Here is a 20,822-nt window from a genome sequence, read left to right as displayed (position 1 = left end):
TCTGATGACACGCAACAACGTACACGTCTTCGGGGACAGCTGTTCCAGGTACAATCTGAGGAGGTAGCACAGGATCGACTGTGACCAAGGGTCAATCGCACGTGGGAGGACAGGAAGTATCAGCTGGTCAAGATATGCTTGACAGCTTTGCCAGAGGCGTTCAAGGCTTTCAAGAAGCAATGAACGGGTGTTTTGCGGGGAAAACTGAACGTGCCAATGGGAGAAAGAAGGTAAAGCTAGAGTAAATGATCTGGAGGGAAGGTAGCCAGAACCAAAGTCGATGTCGTGCTCTGCAAAGTCCAAAGGCAAATAAGTCTCTGGTCGTGCCTGCCGCAACAGAGAGAGTTCACTGAGACACGCGGGCAATGAGGCAGGTTTATGTTCTACGTGTCATACCTGCTGAGAGGAGATGCATTTGAGGAGTTCATGGTGGCTGCTCAGGTCCTGACAAGGTTCTGGCGAATGGGTATCAGGGAGGCACAGCGCCATGGCTGGCAAAGACATGCATGCTGTGTGTCCAAGGGAAACTCGACCCATCGAGAGGCAACCTGGTCCCCTGGTCCTAGTCAGGGTCCTTCGAAAGTAGCGACGGGTAGAAGCAGCAAGGGGGAAAGAAGTCTCTCTCTTCCTTCCGAAGTGGGCTGCATGAGAGAAGGTTGGGTGTGTGGGTGCCGTTGAAGGCAAGGAGGTTTCCCTGAGGCGTGTTGTTTGTCTGTTTCTTAGTCCACGGTCTACCTGTCATGCATTTACAAAGTGCCATGGCTGGCAAAGTTCGGGATCGGTGAAGGCGAGGGGCATCTGAGTCGATGACAGCGAGCAATGATGCCAATTGGTGGTAGGAGGGAATCAGGCAACAGATCGGCGCGATCGCATTGGCATCGAGGCTCCGCTCGCTAAGCTAGCGCCCACTAGTCTACGCCATGTCAGGTGCGGTAGCCAACGATGTCGCATTTTCGGGACATCTGAGAAATCTTAACGAGCTCCACCGCGTCATGCCCTCGTGTCTCAATGCTCTTCCACTACATTTTCACTTTTCTCACACTTGGTCTCTGTCTTCAGCAAGGGTCGGAGGTCCGTGGCCACTGTCAAGGCCTCAAGGACGTTGTACTGGTGCTGTTCACCACCAAACCGCCGAGTATTGCTCCCGATGGCAGTCTCCAAGCTCAATCGTCTTCAACATGGCGTCGGGAGAGCAGATGTCAAATGTGGAGTGTCAACTCGGCAAAAGCTACGAGTAGATGATTATTCTGTCTCCTCAAGAAAAAACTCTGGGAAGGTGCGAGAGAGCTTGGGCCACTGTTCCCCGCCACTCGTATTCATCCAATGGTCCAATGGTCCAGCCGTGGTACTCTGGACTCTGGAACCCTGGTCCAGGTGTCAATAGGCAAGGAACTGGCAAGGTGCCAAGGTCCATGATTCTCCTCAAATCATGAACCACTTGTTGCTCCTCCCATCCCGTGGATGGTCAAAGCGCCAGGAGTAACTAAAATCAAAATCAACTTTTTGTACCTGAATCCCCTGCCTCAGCCGTGCGAATGATTGGGATTTGGCCATTTCAGGTTGAACTCAAAAGATTGCATGTGCCAGAACATCGTGATTTTCGCAGTCACACCTGAAAACGCCCACGCCGGTAGCCTGAAATGGATACCGATATTCGCACATGGCCGTTTCCAGCCATGGTGGTTCTTGATCAAGTGGAGACTGAGATATGCGAGTGGGACGAAACTCTGTCTTTCTCCCGAGCATGGCGGCGATGGTAGCTCGCCAGCTTTGCGACTGTACGAGTACGTTGTCTTGGTCGTCCGTCAAAGTTGGTACACCACCTGGAGAGCATTGAACTGTTGCCTATCTAGGCCCTTGTTGGAGGGTTCTGGACTAATTTCCGTCAGCGCCTCTCAAGCCTGTCTGCTGTCAATGAATCCCCTCAGCTTGGCCAGACTTCTCCCTGTGTAACCTGTCAAAAGAGGCTGGCATCTTGGAGTTCCCTTTCCGGTATAGCTAACACGAAGAGGTTACACCTGTCACACTGTCGACTGTCGTTGACCAAGAAGTGCCGCCTCATTCCTCCAAGCTTCCTCATCCCAATGCCGGGTAGCTAGCCTAGCCGAACAAAACTTGGGCTTCACACAACTCCTTTGCAGCTCGTATCGCGCCTCAAACAAACGGTGCTGGAGCAATGGCATACTTTCTCTGGTGCAATCAATCAACGTGGAAATGTCCATGTCTACTCTGGATTGTGGTCTAGTGTAGCGAGCTGAACGCCACACACACTGGCAAGTCACTTGAGCTGCTATTTTGATTGACCTACGAGACAAGGGGAGCCTCTTCGCCTATCAAGGAATCCATCCAGGCTAGTATTCCCACCTTCCCGTGTGTCTGGGGTCATTTTGAGAATAGCGGAATCACGAATGCCAATGAGCCCGCTCGCTCGGTTACAGGAAGTCCTTCCGGTTCGCTAATTTTTGTCCAAACAGTGCCATTCCGGCCATCTCTTCCATTCAAGGGTCAAGGCGACAACCGTCTTGGAAGATTTAGCCAGGCACTATCAGGCACTTTTCAGAGGAACTTTCGGTGGGGATCCGTTTCCTGAATTCCCATGTGGAACGGTTACAAATTGTCGACAGGTTGCCACCGCGGCCATGGCAATCAAACTCACGCTAAAGCCTTGCCGTTTACAGCGATGACCTCCGCCAAACCCCAGACAGACCTTCACAGACTCAGCCCGTGTCCACACTCAGGGGGGAGTTTATCTGTAAAAAAACATGGCCTAAATCTCGACCTCTATCAGGTTTAGTGGCAAACAAAGCTGCTTGATGTCAAGTCCCTTCCCCTTGAGCCATTTCCATTTGCCATCTTCAATCTAGTGTGGGTTGAGGGCTGAGATCACATCCACACCACGCTCCACCTTTTTCCACAGTCATGTACATTTGTATCTGCCCTTCGGAGTGAGCACATCTGCTGGCGTGTGGCTTGACTAGTCCTATCCCAAAATGCTCGTCTCCGGCTATTCGAACACGACAAGGTGACCATACACCACCAGATCGCCGAGGACAGGGTCGACACGGGAGCCACGAGTTGGTAACAGCTTCCTTCCGCGTGGAGCGCATCACTGGTCTAAACCCACGTGCCTGTTCCTGTACCTCGCAGCAGTGGTTCATCCCTTGCAGCCAAGGCCCAACTGGCTTTTACTTACATACCTGTTTCGAAACATGCGGACCTATAGGATATGCAAGGGGCACGGCTTTGACCGTCGAGTTTACAGAGTACTTCACCCGAATTTCTAATGGGAGAACGAAAGGACGGAAAGCTTCTTATGCTCAACTTCTAAAACACTGACCGGCGTGTCTAATGCAAGCTTCCCATGTCGACGCTGCTTCATCGCAAGGGCTATGCCAGAGTTTCTTTTGGAGCTTTTCGAATGGCTCATGCTTTGTTCCCAAAGATGGCAGGACAAACGACTCATTGTTTCGTGCGCTGGAGGGTGTGCAAATTGAGTTATTCCAGTTGTCTGCTATATTTGGAGTCTCTTTGTGATCATTGATCATAGGGTGGTAATTTTTACTCAGATTGCAATGACAAAGACAGCCAGACCTGTACTAATGGTAGCCTCTAGGTTATCAATGGGCACTTCCCATTCACCGGTTGAACATGGACGCCCATCCGAACAGCAAAATCGACCCTTTTTCGTTTCCAGCACCACCTTCGTGCGCGTCTCTTCACCCGATCAAGGTTTCCATTCTTGCCTCATACCACGATGTTTTTCTTGTGGCGCAGAGACGTTTCGACGTGCCCCGAATATCAGAATTATTACCACTGTTCCGCTGTTCCATACGTCGGCTGTTGTACACACGACCCTTGCAGGACTGGTGTTTGTGCAGAAACCCCTCCTGATTCCAACCCAGGCTCATGTGGAACAGGTATCACTGTCACTGTAACCCAAACAATCCTTCAAGGCGCTGCTACCAGTACCGTCAATACTCCGACTAGCCCCTTGGTTATGGCAACAGGTGAGGGGGATGGGACATCTGCCGACCAAAACAGTCCCATTCCCAGTGCAATTGGTGCTGCCTCCGCGCCGCCCAGTACACAAGAATCCTCCACACCTTTCCCTTTTATTCCAATATCAGCCTCCAATACCACCTTGACAAGCGTAGCACCAGGTACCACCATGACCGTGCACCTCGTCCCTGCCACTCCCAGCTCTAGTGTCGATGCCTTCGCCAGCGCTACTTCTAGCGAGTGCCCAAAACCAACGGCATCTTCAACAACAGAATCTACGCGCACGCCTCCGGCAACGATCGCTGGAAGTGTCATTGGCTCCATGGCAGGACTGGCCCTGATAGTCACACTTCTCATTTGGTGTTGCAGAAGGAAACGAAAAATAAAACTAACCTTCAAGCGGAAAGTGCAAAAGACTGACCAGGAAGAGCAGTTGAACGAGCTACAGTCTGTCAGAGAAGCAAGAGATCAAGCTCTGCGACGACTCGAGAATAATGACAAGGCGCTTCCAAGCCCGCGTTCATTTGACTTTGGCCTTCCTCCAATACCAAAGAACTCGAGTCCGGTAATGCCGCAGCAGTGGCCATGATTCGACAGGCAAGGAGGTAAGTCCCAGACGTCAAGATGTCAAGCAAGACAGTTTGTATAGGTTTTGAATCAGTATACCTTGTACATAGCAAAGATTGTGCTTGCATTTCCTTCCGGTCTTCATAAAGCATTGACTATACTAGGTCCCTCTCTTTCGCTTTGAGAGGCATTCCTGCCGGGGGTATCCCAGGCAAGAGCCACCAGACTGACGCATCCGACAAAGTGCTTTGGCAGCCACGCAGCTTACATTTATGTCCTCGTCTGAATCAGCTCCTTCAAGTCTTCCTTCTGTCCTTCTTGGTGAGTAGGATGCGCTGCCGTGCTACTTGCCTCCTGTCTGGGTCCTGTCTGGGGCAGCACAAACGCACAGAATGTCCCGTTGGATACATTTTTCTGCTTTGTGGTTGGGCGAGAGCACCGAGAGGTGCTACATCGCCAGAGAATACTCATGACTAGACCGTGATGGCTCCCTTGTCCTGGACTCTCATGTTCATCTCGAAACATTCTAACCTCTCAATACCACTGCTCGGTGTGTTCTCTGTATCAGAGCTGAAGAACCATTAACTTCCTAGCTCAATGGGTGTGAAGGTGAAGGTGGACAGATCACGCTGAACAACGACTGGAGGATCTGGGATAATAGTGTATTTTGTGGTCCAAACCAAGAAGTTGGGCGCTCGGAACTATGTACGGTTAATTAGAGAGCAGAATAGGACCGCTTTCCTAACGTCCCTGTTTACTTTTGATGCCACATCTTGTCATGGTTTACAGCAGCCGGGAAGTCTGTACCTCTCACAGTGACAGTGGATAATCCCAAAGCCGCCAAACCCAACAGGGGAAAATCCCTTGGCATCAATGACCTTGTTCCCACCCCTTTGTTTGCACTTCAAAACTGACTGTTGACCATCTGTGTTGAGCAGGAGAAGCTATTTGGCTCTTGATGCCTTTGATGCAAGAGGAACGTGCAGCTTGTAGGTGCCCACTTCTCCTTTTACCTCCATCATGTTGCTCAAAGAGCCTATACTATACGAGTGCTTGAAGATCTCCCTCTCTCTCTCCCAGGAATGGAGGGTGCAGGCCGGGCCCTCAGACCTCCGACCTCATGGCCGATGCACAGTGCCCTTCTGCTGATAGATGTCCTCTGCTCTGTCTCAGCAGACCCGTAAGTCATGTCCACGATGGGCTCGTGATCCCAACTGCTGCCTTACAAAATCAACACTCGGGTAATGGCGCCGGTACTCGACGGAGGAAACTGTAAGTGGAAGTGGGCCATTCATATGTAATCGGTTTCAGCATTCTGGCACACCTCCCGCACCAGTGATGATATGGACGATGATAAACAGCCGGATGAGTTTTGAAGAAGATACCGGCGATCGCAGAAAGCAACGGAATTACTTCTCCCAAATAATCCATTCGTCCATACCCTCCATTCCAAGCACTGGAGCCTGATATGGAAAATTTACCTCTCAAGTCGGTTCCAGACACTTTTGAACCACCCAGTAATCTACCTCATGTAGCTGCCATGATGCGGTTGGACGCGGTCAAGCACCAGCGAAAGAATGTTGGGTTGGGAAAACGACAAGTGCTATGACAATGACGAAGCTTGGTGTCAGTGCGGACGAGGGAATTGGAAAGGAGGTACAGGCTTCTCTATTGAGTGCGAGGACGCAGAGTGCCGTTACAAGTGGTGGCACTGGGAATGCCTGACGTCACAAGAGCGAGAGTATGCAACAACATGGGGTACATCTGCTTCTTCATTGACGTTCCCTATCGCCACTGATGCCTGACTTTTCATACATACGTGGATGTGTGCCGGATGCGGGAGTTCTAGATGCCTCCAATCCCTCAAACATTTTCCTCAAACTTTGGATCGACGGTGCGACAACTCTTGACGGAATCGCCAACAAACCGTGGGTACCTGACGACATCAACCACGCTGTCGACACGGAGATCCTTGATGGGGACAACGATTTCCCATATGCAATCTACATGGCAGCCAGGTTGCGGCTCAAAGCTCGAAAAGAGTCCAAGTCCTTCAGAGACTCCTGCAACACAACTAATCTACCGCCAACGAGTGCCACAGCGACAGAGGACGTAAAGAAGCTGCTTCTGCAGTTTGTGCACTTTGCGCACGTCCTGGGCATCCAGCCCCTGATGAAGGCGGTCATGCACGCTCTATGCAGCGCGGTCTATCGCAGTCCCGAGGGACGCTGACGCCAGCATCGGCACGACCGCCCGTTTGCTCGACCAGGTCACCTTCGCCGGCAACCCTGACAGCGAGGACAACAAGACAGCGAGGACAACAAGACAGCGAGGACAACAAGACAGCGAGGACAACAAGACAGCGAGGACAACAAGACAGCGAGGACAACGAAGACAATCAGGACAAAAGCCTACCTTGCCTATCTTCGATCCAAGTTCGAGGCACCTCTTGAACTTGTCTCCCGCCAACCCGTCATCTAGGCCTGCTTGTTACAGTTGACTCCTTTTTCTCTTTCCGTGCCATCCCTTCTCTTTCTTTGACGCCTACCACGCAATAATGGTTGAATGAATGATCGAATGAATTGCTCCTGATATCTCCGCGAGCGAACAGAGAGTCCTATGTGTGTATGTGTGTGTGTGCCATAATATTCCAAGGATTCAGATCCTCGATTGAGGCAGTCAGTCAGTCAGTCAGTCAGTAACGAAAAGGATGATGGCGTGGATACCGGATACCGGGCACTGGATACTAGACACGGGTGCAGATACAGATAGATACTGGAGACGAAGAGAAAAGTACCGGTCGTGCCGGTAGACAGAGCCCATACACAGCACATAAATGTACCATGACTTGGGGATTTGCGGACTTGGGGACTTGCGGACTTGCGGACTGAAAATGGAGGATATCATCTTTGGATTTGATTTGTGTGAGGGGGGAGGGAGACAAAAGTAGCATGAGATTTTGGTTTCCTGATCCCATCCATCATTTTCCTGCCGAGCTCAAATTTCTGTTCAAGGCATTCCCAAAGCACGAAACAAGCACGAGCAAGATTTCCAGTGTCTCTCAAGTCGCACGTTCCCCTTTCCCCGCCACCGCCAGATATTCGGCCTGATACAGGATCACCTTGCCATTGCCCACCCCACCAAGCCCTTGGTCCATGACCAGTTGTCCCCCATCCGCTCTCGGCTATCGATTCTCTCTTTCTCTCTGGCCCAACCCTTCCTCTCTCTCTTCGACCGGGAGATTGTTGTTTTGATCGCATAAACCCTTGTTGCTAGTACAAAGATCCATGGTATCCCTCCTTTTGTGATTTCCCAAAAAAGACTGTTGAAGACAAGCGAGAAGAAAACCACCTAGTCCACGAAAGCGAAAGGAGCAGGGGCCATTCACCAGGACTCGCATCGGCCCCGCGCCTCGATGTACCAGAAGAAAGCCGCCAACTTGGAGAATGTTTCACAGGTGAGCCCCTCACTCGTCCGGGGGCTCTGAAAAGAGGCCGATCCTCACGCGATGGAATTGCGGCAATTTCGGTATGACGACAGCCATGAGGGCCATAAAGTTGATGGTAAAGTACGTGAAGTCGTAGTGGGTATAGTGCGTACTTAACAGAAACAGGACGATAGGCACAGTGAGAAGGAACTTTTTGGCGGGTGTGTATTGGTCGCCGTTGTCAATCTGCTCCCACATATTCAGGTTGTCGTATGCTCCGGCATTGAATTCAAAAGGCACGCCTCGCACCCAATGAAACATCAGATACGATCCCGCCATGTATGTTATGTTTGTGAGTGTCCACGATATCTCTTGGGTAACGCCAGGGATGATGTCAAAGAGGATCTTGAGGCCGATTATTAGAACGGGGTGTATTGTCCAGGCTCCTGCGCATAATGTTAGATTAGTCCCTTGCTCTCTTGTTTCAATATCAGGCTGTGGCTCTCATCATCATCACGGCGCACCTTTTGCATTAACCCACTGCGAGTTGAGATTTGGGAGGGCAGACTGGTCACTGATCTGTTCTAAGGACTCGGGAGGTTCTTGATATATGATGCTGCTCGACCGCCTCCTCCGACCACTCTTCGTCGTACTCATGGCTGGATCGTAGGACGACACGGGAGGGGCCAGTCTGGCATTGGCTTCGAAGGAGATGGAGCGGTGGAGGGTTGTTTGGGAGGTCATCGAAAAATGTAGGTGTTGTTGCCAACGCGAGGACGTTATCTTGTGAAGTGCAAATGAGGAGCTATGGAGAAACTATCGCAAGGCGTCAACTGTGAGAAGGCCTGCATGTGGTCAGCAACGCGAAGTGAGAGGTGGCGTAAGGTTCGTCCGTACCTGAGGGAGCCTGGGGGGGGGGTGGTCGCGGGATCAGTCGCGTTCGAAGGGTGAAGCTCGATAGTAGACCGGAGTCTGTGGTCATGAAGTAGAATAAATGTCAGAAGATATTCAATTTAAGTTGACAGGCTGCTAACAGTGTGCGCGCAGAGTATATAAAATCCGGAGACACAAAGACAGAAGGGGTATGTAGTGAGACGCGCACGGTGTTCGGGGTCGACCGACGAAGTCTCAGATTTGGATATAAATGGGTGAGGTGGCTCGGCTGGCGGATGGGGGAATTGGTGATGGCGGTAATAATTTACACAGTTGGAAGGGGGATCTAAGTCAAGAAAGAGATCGGGGTTTAGTTAAAGACGGGCACCAGATTCCACCAGCCAGAGGGGGACAAAGGGTTAACTAATGCAACAGGCAGCCGACAAACTAGTGAGCGAGTGTGAGTCCCAGGTACAGACAAGTACAAGTACATCAGTCCTCCCGTGGTGCCTTCGTAGGTATCTAGGTGTCTAGGCACCTTAACTATGTAGGTCACAGCGCACACGACCCCCCGTTGGTGCTCTAATTTGTGGGCGGCAGGTGGAACTCTTGCTTGTTTCCTCCCTTCAACGTCAGACTTCTTGGCAGACCTTGGATCAATCTGGCTTGGTGCCCTCAACACTTTGTTACTCGTAGCATAATAACACGGAGAAGCTTCGTTTGTCTTGATTACTGTACCACATTTCTCCAGATTATGCTGGAAAATGACGTCTTCATATCTCTAGCTATTTCCTCCGGCGATCTTGTACTGAGACGCGCACCAAATGTTTTTTTAACGCTAGTAATAGAATGACAAGCTGATCAAAAGACAACAGACTTTATTTTCGCTGCCCTTACAGCGGCCCCCGGAGGTATCGGAGCTTAATTCTCAGTGCCTACAGCGTCTATCAAGATTGAGAATGTAGACTACGCTACCGCCTATTAGCTCTAACTTATGGCTAGGAGATAGGTATAAGTGCCTACAAGCTCAGAAAATCTTCTGTTATAGTAACATCTGTCATTTAAATTAGTGTAAACAGTACTTTTGGTGCGCGCCCTCGTACTGCATATGACTGCGTCTTTATCGCTCTTTCACGGCCGTTACCTCGTCTTTAGACTGATCTGGTCCTCGAGAACCGGCCGGCACGACAAGGATGGCAGCACTGATGGCCGAGATCCGAACGGCGGACAAGAGAGAACGAGATATTCGATGATACACCACTTGGGCAAAATTCCGCCTGTGGTAAACTCCGAGAACTGTTGTGTGCTTTCATACAAAGGAACGTCTGGTGCGGCCTTCACATTGCTTTCTGATGCCCCGACAAAAGAGGACGGCCTTCAACGTCATCTTAGACGACTAAGTCCTTGATAATGCCTATATCATACCCGAGAGACATAAAGATGGTTTCCTTGGTGCTCTCTTCTTGCGAGACGTCGCTTCGAAAGCCCTCAGCCTCTTCTTCCACGAGGTGCACCTTGCCTCCCTCTCTTTGGTGCCCCCAGTATATCTCGCAACAGGAATCGGAGCAACCCTCCAGCGTATGCATGTTCTTTCGGAAAGTACTTTCCAGTCCCGGTTGTGTAATCTTGCAATTGCTTCAAGTTTGCAAACACCCTCACTGGGACTCCTGTTCGCGGAGCGTCCACAAGGTCCACAAGATTGACATGCGTCTGTCGAATCCGCTACTCGTGGTCAACGACTGCTATCAATACGAACAAGTGGAGCGGTATCATGGCTCACCTTTCGACAGTCGTTCAGGCCAACAGGCATTGGGACGATATTTAGAACATGACACAAACTCTGCCAGGCATTCAGGTCATCCCCGTCCGTGCCATAGAGGTCGTTGAACTGCTGAACCATTGCTGACTTGAAGTTCTCCATGGCTTCCTCCTTCTCATCCTGCCTCTTATTCCAACCAAATTCATCGCACATGCGATAAAATTCGCGCCAAATTTCTGCAGACTCATCGTAGTCGAAGTCGGGATATTCGGCAAAGAAATCACTAATATGGTCATTTCGTTGCGGGCTTTGAACGAAAGACTGCTGAACACTGGACTTAGCAAGGGACGAGAAGAAGGGAGACGGCCGAGAAAAGGCACTGGCGCAAAGTTGAGAATGCAGCAACTTACCTCAGAACCATTCTCCTCTGGCTCAACATGGGCGAACTTGCACGTCGATCCAAAGCGGCATGTCCCAGATTCAAGATAGCTGAAACAGACTCCACCACTCTTGCTCCTCATTGTGAAGTCCGAATAGAAAGCCAGATAGGAAAACTAAGAGGTCTCGTGAGCACAAGACGCAGATAACAGCGAGCGAGAAGGGACAATGGGCAAGACAAGAGAAGCACAGCAACATGTATACCGGCCATGTTCATGTGCTTCGTGGCCGGGTCATCATGCTCAAAGCACACCCCTGCCTTGACAGTCCTTTGCGACCTGAACCACATCAGTGAGGCAACCTCAGCCGCTTTCTTGCTTTAGGTACGAGCAACGTTATTCGCTGGGCACAATACGAACACGCTGCCTATGTGCTAGTTAGCATTTGGCTACCCGTGGAATGGTGGGCAAGTACCCTACGAATCCGAGGCTGGCGGGAGGAGACGACCCAATCTCCCTACACCGTGTCCTGCGAGCACGCGTAACCCCGCTTTTGGGAGCCTATTCCAACGCACCTGGATCAATGTGATCGAGCTGGCCCCGACCGAGCAGTTTGCCAGAAGACCAGAATATGAGAGGTTGTCTCTGCGAATGGCCGGCATATCCGTAGCTCGCGGATCATCGCCTGGTGCCAGCTAGAATGAAGTTGCTGGCCAGGGTGTGGCTCTGCCCCCACGTTCATTAGACAGCCTCATTGAATGCTTCTGTGCATGGTTCAATCGCTCAGATGTCCCCGCATTAGACCCATTTTCACATGGGCAGAGGAGTGGTCTCTTTGTCTTGTTTGCCTCTTTCTGCCTTTTCATTTCTCAGTCAGGTGAGCATCTGTCTGGCTTGTACAGAAAAAACATGATCATAGCGTGGTTTAAGTCCACGCCATCTGGGCCTCCATTTCAATCATGTGTCAGTAGAGGTGGATGGAATTGATCAACACTGATTTATAACGAGGCCACAATCGCTTTGTGAGAATATTATTTCAGGCATGCGGAGCCTGATGGATTGATCTACAAGATTGATTGTGCTTGCCATCAATGTGGTCACCCAGCCAGATCTGACATGAGGTTAATAGTCCAACTAACAAAGCCTTGGGTGGTACGTCTATGCAAGAGCACAGTCTCGCCGCCATGAGAACTTTGGGCCATCAAGACGTACTTCCACTTCCGCTTCCACGACTTGCAAACTTGTCTACTAACCGTTTGTAGTAGGCAACTACCGGCCCGCTCCGGGGCTCTAGCCAAGTCTTGTCATTTGATGCAGAAAGCTCGTCATATGATTGGATGACTGCATTGGGATTCACGCGCCAAGAAACATCAAGTAGAGAAGCACATGAGGCACACACGGATGGGCTGCAATGTGAGCCTCACTGCGGCTGGCTAGGTTCAAACTTTGCCCTCTCTCAAGCCCGCTGCCGTGGACCTGCTCTTATTCGATGGGAAGAACCTCGCATACTCACCATCCTCCAGGGAGAGGAAGCCCCCTCTCGACAAATAGCAACGCTTCACGCCCTTAAGCGCTCACTTCTCCCCCAGTCTATCGAGACAGGGCTGAGAAGACCCATGTACGTAGCGCTGCGGCATGGGCGCTTAAAACAATGCTGAGTCCCCTGCTGGCAACGAGAATCTGCTCAGCTCACTTTGTCACCTGCACAGGAAAGATCGTGCCCTCTACTGTTGGCTCATCGCCCTTTCAACATCTCAAAATGGTCAACTCCCAGGATTTGCTGGATTGGTAAGTTCTCGGACTTGATTGACTGAGAAACAAGCTAAAACATCATAGGTATGATGGCCTCTACTCTCGTACCGTGGACCTCGTAGGTGACTACGCGGGCGACGAACTATTTATCATCGAAGGAGACTCATTGCTTCTCCATTCGTTTTCAGACGATAAACTCGACTTCTCGCCAGGCCTTCAACTGCTCCACGCGACATACATCGTGGAAAACTTCCTTCGGGCTCTCCTTCAGCGGAAATGCAAATTCAATCTCGTTTTCTTCAACAAACATGCGCACTTGTGCATTCCACGGAATACTCCAGCTCACCTGCGCTCCAGGTATCTCCTTGCTCGGGAGGCAATCATTCAACACTTCAAGTGCAATATTTCTCTCACTACCTCATCCTTGGAAGTCAAAGTATTCGACTCGTATTCTTCTCAAGACTTTGACAAGTATTTGGCATCAACAGGAGCATACTTCTTCATGTGCCATGACGGCTCTTTTCCATCATTGGATGTTCAAGACAAGTCGGAAGATGACGGTGACAACACACAAAACCAGGCTCTTTCGGAGTTGCAGCCAAACATTGACAAAGCTCGTATTTCAAAAGGAGACAAAGTGACTGCTCAACCAATGTCCCAAAAGACTCGATTTGACTACGCTCGGAAAGTGGCATTGCGCCGGATGATCCACTGGTTCATCGGTCACAGTTACAATATTGCTCTCGTCACCACAGTGGAGTTCCGGGACACGAAGGTAAGCTGACCCTGTCCTGCCCAGGGTCAAGTTCCAAGAACCATCTGACAATGGCATCAGGTCATGGCAATGATTGTCGAGGGCACCAGAATGCGAGTGAGCCAGCCGATACGGATGCAAGGCAACACATCTCAAGTATCTGCCGCCTCAGAGATGGAATCCCAAGCCGAATCCGAATCAAGGTCCCCGGACACAGACCGCGCAGACTATAGCGATTACCATGCAGTCGAGAGTAACGGTTGCAACGAAAAAAGTGAGAACCATGTACCGGACTCAATGCAGAATGGAAATCCAACCGAAGCGAATATCCACGTGCTGCTAGCAAAACCCCTCGGAGAGATACTGGCGATTCTAGAACGTACGAAGAAGCCGCCTCTATCACAACGGGACCTGTTGGTAGTCACAGCCCTGAGTCTCATGTTCAGATCCGGCAAAATTGGTACAGCTGCTGTACGAGAAACATGTGCAATGCTCCTACATACAATCGTGGTGCGGGAATGTCGTCTCTGCGATCGCGCTCTCGACAATACAAGCACGGGTACCAACTCGAGTTTCTTGACAGACTTTGTCGACATATCCCTCAACATTCTCGTGTCGGATGCTTGGCGAAGAAATGTCCTGCGTCAAACGCTACCGTGTGACCTTGCTGATATGCTTGATGGGCGGCTTTTCCTCAACATTGCGTCGTCACTTCAGTGGGCTCCCGGTCGAGCCACTCTCGGTCCTTCCATGTTTTCGTCATTCAGCCACCTTATGTCTCTTCTGAAAGACACTTGCGCCAGCAATGTGCAGATTGAGCTAGAGGCCTCGAGGCTCCCTGTTGTACAAGACGTTCGCTGCAACATAACAACCCAATCGACCCAGGGCACAAAGAGGGTCATACCAACAAACGGATGTGAGGTTAGGACCACAGTCCTCCCTTTCAATAACGCGGTATTCAATCCCCACCTAGCGCCCATACAACTTACCATCGACGTCTCCGCCAGGAACGAGAACACATCGCGAATCTTCAAGGAGCTCAGCCACTGGCATAACCATCGACAGCCCATCGACCAGAAAACCAGTCGCGCGATGACTGATTGGCAGAAGGCCCGTGCAAATCGACGGAACCAGTTTTTTATGAAGGAGACCAGGGACTACGCCGCGAGCCTGACCAATGCTATCGGGGGCGTCCTAGAGCCTGAAACTATTATTGTAGAGAAAACAACGGGCCGGCCGGCAAAGAGACATGGAGCCTCCAATATGGCAAGGCGTGAAAAAAAGACACCTCATGCTGAAAAGAGTCAGGGCTCTCGAGCCAATGTCAAAGAGCTCGCCAACGCAATTGTTTTGGAGAAGCGGAGCAAGGACACGGCCAAACTGGTGGAGGCGTGGAATGCCACGAGAATCGGACTGGTCAAAGAGTCAAACCTCACGTCCCGCTTCCTCAAGGCTAAGAACCATCTGAGCAGCCTGGCCGGAAACAAGCGAGAAGCGGTGGAGGCCGATGTGTCGGTATACATGCTCAGTATTCTGATTGAGATGTGGACATTGAGATGTGCCAACGAAGAACGAGCAAATGCGATGACCATCATGGGATTGATTTGGAACCAAATCCTCCAGATCAAAAAACTAGAGCACGGCATCACGATGAAGATGGCAGCATACGTGGCCAACACGATCCAGGCTCTTGGTTTGCCAGCCTTGGAGCCGCTTCAAGTCCAAGAAAAGAACAGCACTGGCTCTACAACCGTATTGTTCGAGCCTAAGAGAGACGCCGTGGGCATTCAACTATCTCCACTGGAATTCCAGCTCGTCCACGCCGGGCCGTTCTTTGACCGGGACATGGGCTCCGCGCCAGATCGTCGAGTCCATGATTTTGAGCCGGACAAGTGGCAGCGAGACGTGCTGGACCAGATCGATCGGAAGAGGAGTGTCTTTGTTGTCGCCCCGACCAGCGCCGGAAAGACATTCATTTCGTTTTATGCCATGAAGCAAATCCTCGAGGAGGACGATGACGGGGTGCTGGTCTACGTTGCGCCGACTAAAGCCCTTGTCAACCAGATCGCCGCAGAGGTCCAGGCCCGATTCTCCAAGACGTTCAAGTATCCCGCGAAGTCGGTCTGGGCCATACACACGCGCGACCACCGCGTCAACGACCCGACGGGGTGTCAGGTGTTGGTCACGGTGCCGCACATGCTGCAGATTATGCTTCTCGCCCCGACCAATGCGACGGGTTGGTCCTCCCGGGTCAAACGTATCATCTTCGACGAGATTCACTGTATCGGCCAGGCCGATGATGGAGTCATTTGGGAACAGTTATTGCTTCTCGCTCCGTGCCCCATCATCGCACTCTCGGCGACGGTCGGGAACCCGCAAGAATTCAGCAATTGGCTGAGCAAGACTCAGGAGACCAACGGGATCCAACTCGAGATGATAGAGCATCACCACCGTTACTCAGATCTCCGCAAGTATGTCTACAGTCCGCCCCAGAGGTTTCTCTTCAATGGCCTGTTTGTCCGTCCGCAACTCCCGAGTGTTGGAATTGACAACGCCCCCGGCGTGAGTTTCATGCATCCCATTGCAAGCTTGGTTGATCGTTCGAGGGGCATACCCGACGATCTAACTCTCGAACCGCGGGACTGCTGGACGTTGTGGAACGCCATGAAAAAGCACGAGACACAGGCATTCCCCGTGGACGAGTCACTGAACCCTTCGAATTGCTTGCCGCATATTGTACGCAAGGTCGACATTATCGAATGGGAAGTCAAACTTAAGGCCCTTCTGAAGACTTGGGTAGACGACCGTGAATCACCTTTCGAGAATGTCCTGAGAGAGTTGGAACAACCCGTAAGAAGCGCACGACGGGCAGCATTCCAGACATCCTCGGGTAAAGTCGACGAAGACGAGATATCTCGCCCGGTTGAAGAAGATGACTTCCTCGACACCACCATGCCTCTTATCTGCTCGCTCCACGACCATGGTGCCCTTCCCGCACTGTTTTTCAATTACGACCGGAATGCATGCGAACTCATCTGTCAGCGCCTCCTCCAGGAGTTGCAGACGGCAGAATCCCGCTGGAAGGAATCGAGCAGAACGTGGCGCACCAAAATCAGCAGCTGGGAAGCCTGGAAGCTCAACCAGGAGAAGCAGAATAAGAAGAAGGCACCCAAGAAGACCAAGGGAGGAAATGCCGACGACGAACCAACCACACGGGCTGAGAGGATGCGGGAGGCAAACTCGGAGGAGTCAAATATCCTGGAATCTTTTGATCCCAACGACCCCGTGGAGGGATTCCACCTGGCCGATATGAAGAAGGTCAGCGCCACCGACTTTAGAGATTATGCAAAGGAGCTCGAGAAGCGCTTTGTGCCGGACTGGCTGATTGATGCCCTGAGGCGAGGCATCGGGGTCCATCACGCAGGCATGAACCGCAAGTACCGTCAAGTGTGCGAGATGTTGTTCCGCAAGGGCTACTTGCGTGTGGTCATAGCCACGGGGACACTGGCCCTGGGTATCAACATGCCCTGCAAAACGGTTGTTTTCTCTGGAGACTCGATCTTTCTGACGGCCCTCAATTTTCGCCAGGCGGCGGGTCGAGCGGGACGGCGAGGGTTCGACGTGCTGGGCAATGTGGTCTTCCAAGGAATCCCATACTCAAAGGTCTGCCGGTTGCTCAGCTCGAGGCTGCCAGACCTCAACGGTCACTTTCCCATCACCACTACCCTGGTGTTACGTCTCTTCATCCTGCTGCACGAGTCAAAACATGCTGCGTATGCTGTCAAGGCGATCAATTCGATCCTATCATCCCCGCGCATCTACCTAGGAGGCCCGGAGTCGAAACATACCGTCCTGCATCATCTGCGGTTCTCTATCGAATACCTCCGTCGCAACCTGCTGTTGGACGTCTCTGGTGCTCCTCTTAACTTCACTGGTTGTGTGTCTCACCTGTATTACACGGGAAATGCAAGTTTTGCCTTCCACGCCTTGCTCAAAAGCGGGTATTTCAGCAGACTTTGTCGGCCAATCCATGGTCAGAAGGGACAAGACTTGCACACCTTGATGCTTGTCATGTCGCACCTTTTCGGTCGTCGGTACCTGAGACAGTCGGTTTCGGAGTCCCGCCGCAACGGAGCACGGTGGTCGTCTTCACTCGTCATCCTTCCACCTCTGCCAAAAGAGGCAGCGAGAATTCTGTTGGCCCACAACGACCAAACACTCGACGTTTATGCTGCGTACGTGTCAACCTACATTGACCAGCACGTGAAAGAACCTGACGACACCTTGCCACTCACTGGACTGAAATGCGGTGGAGACACGCCATTGGAGGATATCGGCGTGTCTGTCTCTTGCCTCCCGCCACCTCGCATCAACTCAGCATTCGTTGCTCTCTCGGGCCACCGAGACGAGTGGAAGAGTGTGTCCGATTTGTGTAAGATGGTCCGCAGTGGTGTCTGGCTGGAGGAAGCCGTGGTTCCCTATGTAGGGACGTACCCTGACGAGAGCGCTGCACTGTTGAATGCTTACCTTTACGACTTCTTCAAACATGGCAATGTGGTTGCCCTCGAGAAAGAAAATGGGATTCGCAGAGGAGAGATCTGGTTTGTTCTCAACGACTTTTCTCTCGTCCTCGCCACTATCGTGACCAGTCTAGAAAATTTCCTGAAGCTCTCCTCGTCAGCGGGCAACGAGATGGGCGACATCATGGGCTTTGGTGACGTGCGCGAGTCGGAGCTTGATGATAAAGCCGTGGAAGTCGGCCTGGACAACAAAGCCACTCTCAGCCAATGGGCGCCGTCAAGTCGAGAACCATCTAAGCAGGAATCTACCGCTACAAAGGCGGGATCTAGTCCTGGGAAGACAAAGCTGGTTGACAGTTGGGAAGACGAATTGAGCGACAACGACAACTCGGCCGAAACCAACGGAACCATCCCGGAGACCATGGGTGACGCGTTCAAAGCTGCCAAAGCGAGGAAAGAGGGTCATGCGACCGATACCAGGAATACGAAGAAACAGCCGAAGGCATCCAAGGCCGAGACGGAGGTGTTCGAGTTTGGCGAGGATGGAAACTTGATGCACGTTCTGATGGCGTTCACCAGCCTTCAACAGGAGTTTAACGAGAAGTTCAGGGCAATGTGGGCATAAGTGCGTTGGGTGGAAGGGTGGATGTCGCTGTCAAAGACACCCATATTGCAGGACGGCGAAGGTTGTGCCAGTTGTCCCCTGCAACTTGCTGGTATTTTGTGGACAGTTCGGTTCGAGTCTGTACGACGTGTTGATTTTGTTTTACCTGTACTAGCCTGGGCTCTGTAGAAGACATGAACAAGGAATCAAAAGGTGGAAGGACACAAATCTGTTAAAGGCTGTGATACAAAAGGGGGATTTTAGTCGTAAAAACTAACTAGTCGATTATTGAACTAGACTCCCGGTATACCTGCTTCTTCCACTTATTTGCGGCTCTGTCCTCGATAATTAGTAGACGCAGCCTCGACGCCCGCGCTCCGCGCAGGCTGGTTCGCAATGGCGGCTTCCCGAGACGTGAAAAACAAAGTGAATCCCTTCATTTCCTGTCCCTCCTCATGACGACATTTCCAACTCAGATGGTGCAATTCACATCTTCTGATGACGATGACAACGAGAGTGAGTCGAGGACCGCGACTGTCGGCTTGATGCGCGATGCGAGACAAAAAGGTCAAGTCCACTCCGTGCCTGTTCCTTCAACTGATTCTTCACTTTCCTCTCAATCTCCCACCATGGGCAATGCGGCTTCGCAGACCGTGGCGCCCGCGGCCACAAACCAGGATGGCCCACCAAACCTCGCGTCGCCGACCGACAATGTCGCTGCCGGCACCACCACTACAACAACCTCCTCCCTCCCCACTGGCTTTGGGAACAATAGACTGGCTACGGGTTTCCGTGCAGCGCCCCATCCAGCCGCGTCTGACGCATCGCAGCCCAGTACAAGCGACCGCGATGGTACTTTGAACGCCTCAATACCCTTGGGAGATTCCATGGACGATGCGATCGAGATCTCTGACGAGCAAGATGAGTCTGATGGCGGTATGGTCATTAACGTTGAGCCCACCCAATACCATCGATTCTCTGGTGATATGATGCTTGATGACCATGACGTGGGAGATGCAGAGATGGGCGAAGAGGAGGGAGGAGACGAAGACGAAGAAGAAGAGGGAGAAACACATTCACAAGCAGACAGGGATACTGAGTCTCAGGCGTCTACAAGAGAGACAACGCAACCCCCCTCTTCTACCGAACGCGATGCTCATGACCAGTTACAGGGCGATCTCGAGAGATTCTCTAGCACCGTCACACATCCCAAAGCTGTCGACGGTCGGGTACAAGCATGCCCAAACCTGGCCGATTTGAGCCCGGACGAGCTTGAACTTCAACTGAAATACGCTTTCTTCCACGTCAGTCGCGACAAGGTCGATCTCAACCAGCCTGCTGTCTGTCTGAGTTGTCTCCAAACCGGTCACGCCGAGAGAAACTGTCCCGAAGTCACATGCATTCATTGCTCTGCCGGCCACTCTAGCCGTCTCTGCCCTCTGTTTCAGCGGTGCACAAATTGTCGTGACCGCGGACACATTGCCGACTCTTGCCCTACAGACTTGAGAGTCACCACGATACCTTGTGACATCTGTGGAACTTCGAATCATACGGAGAAGTCATGTCCTCAACGATTCTTACCCTATGGATTGGCAGATAGTGGTCCTACAAGGCTCTGGGTCTCTTGCTGCGTTTGTGCAAGTAAGAACCATCTTGTTGGCGATTGTCCCCGAGCCAACAAGGCCATGGCGGCACGATGGTCGCTGAGATCATTCGCCCCAGGCCAGATTACCAATCTAAGTCTCGCTTCAGGTATGCAGCAGAGGGAAAAAGAAGTGGCCAACCGTGGTTTACGCCCCGAAGGGCTCAAGATTAGAGGTCGTGCTGCCCTTCACAGTGCAGGCTCCCGCAGTGGCACACGACAATTGGACAACTCCGATAGTGATGAAAGATTTCTGAATCCACGAGCGCAACGCCGTGGCAATGCGAAACGTGGCAATATCAAAATTGCAACGCAATCATCAAGAGAGGGTTCGTCACCCACCGCTATGCCCAAGAAATCGGTGCTTATGAACTTCCTCAGGGCGATAAACCAACCGAAGCCGACGTCTGGCAAACCTCAGTTTGAGCTGGTCTACGGAGACAATGGGTGAGACTTCAACATTTTCTTTCGGTGGATCCAATTCGATCATGCTGTCTCTGACTCATTCTCAAGCCTAGTATCATTCGTCGACCGCACAAACCGACAAA

At 51.7% G+C, this 20,822-nt stretch overlaps 6 protein-coding genes across 6 annotated transcripts; 4 read left to right on the top strand and 2 right to left on the bottom strand.

The window, feature by feature from the left end:
* Window positions 1-4,168: 4,168 nt before the first annotated feature.
* AYO21_00196 (hypothetical protein) lies at window positions 4,169-4,588 on the top strand (the record flags this gene model as incomplete). Its single annotated transcript, XM_022650186.1, has 1 exon — window positions 4,169-4,588. The coding sequence occupies one exon, from the start codon at window positions 4,169-4,171 to the stop codon at window positions 4,586-4,588; it is 420 nt and encodes a 139-aa protein (XP_022517512.1).
* Window positions 4,589-6,363: 1,775 nt separating this feature from the next.
* AYO21_00195 (hypothetical protein) lies at window positions 6,364-6,798 on the top strand (the record flags this gene model as incomplete). Its single annotated transcript, XM_022650185.1, has 1 exon — window positions 6,364-6,798. One exon carries the CDS (start codon window positions 6,364-6,366, stop codon window positions 6,796-6,798), a length of 435 nt encoding a protein of 144 aa, XP_022517511.1.
* A 1,234-nt stretch (window positions 6,799-8,032) lies between these two features.
* On the bottom strand, window positions 8,033-8,650 carry AYO21_00194 (hypothetical protein; the record flags this gene model as incomplete). The annotated part of the gene is made up of 2 exons (XM_022650184.1): window positions 8,033-8,439; window positions 8,518-8,650. 2 exons carry the CDS (start codon window positions 8,648-8,650, stop codon window positions 8,033-8,035), a joined length of 540 nt encoding a protein of 179 aa, XP_022517510.1.
* Window positions 8,651-10,254: 1,604 nt separating this feature from the next.
* Window positions 10,255-11,146, bottom strand: AYO21_00193 (hypothetical protein; the record flags this gene model as incomplete). The annotated part of the gene is made up of 4 exons (XM_022650183.1): window positions 10,255-10,393; window positions 10,470-10,588; window positions 10,647-10,949; window positions 11,036-11,146. 4 exons carry the CDS (start codon window positions 11,144-11,146, stop codon window positions 10,255-10,257), a joined length of 672 nt encoding a protein of 223 aa, XP_022517509.1.
* A 1,615-nt stretch (window positions 11,147-12,761) lies between these two features.
* Window positions 12,762-18,653, top strand: AYO21_00192 (hypothetical protein; the record flags this gene model as incomplete). The annotated part of the gene is made up of 3 exons (XM_022650182.1): window positions 12,762-12,790; window positions 12,839-13,529; window positions 13,590-18,653. The coding sequence occupies 3 exons, from the start codon at window positions 12,762-12,764 to the stop codon at window positions 18,651-18,653; spliced, it is 5,784 nt and encodes a 1,927-aa protein (XP_022517508.1).
* Window positions 18,654-19,087: 434 nt separating this feature from the next.
* AYO21_00191 (hypothetical protein) lies at window positions 19,088-20,725 on the top strand (the record flags this gene model as incomplete). The annotated part of the gene is made up of 1 exon (XM_022650181.1): window positions 19,088-20,725. One exon carries the CDS (start codon window positions 19,088-19,090, stop codon window positions 20,723-20,725), a length of 1,638 nt encoding a protein of 545 aa, XP_022517507.1.
* Window positions 20,726-20,822: the final 97 nt, after the last annotated feature.

This window comes from Fonsecaea monophora (assembly GCF_001642475.1).
Source record: "Fonsecaea monophora strain CBS 269.37 chromosome Unknown Scaff1, whole genome shotgun sequence".
Classification (NCBI taxonomy): domain Eukaryota; kingdom Fungi; phylum Ascomycota; class Eurotiomycetes; order Chaetothyriales; family Herpotrichiellaceae; genus Fonsecaea; species Fonsecaea monophora.
Note: the sequence above shows the minus strand (reverse complement) of the source record. Positions and strands in the feature narration are given on the sequence as shown.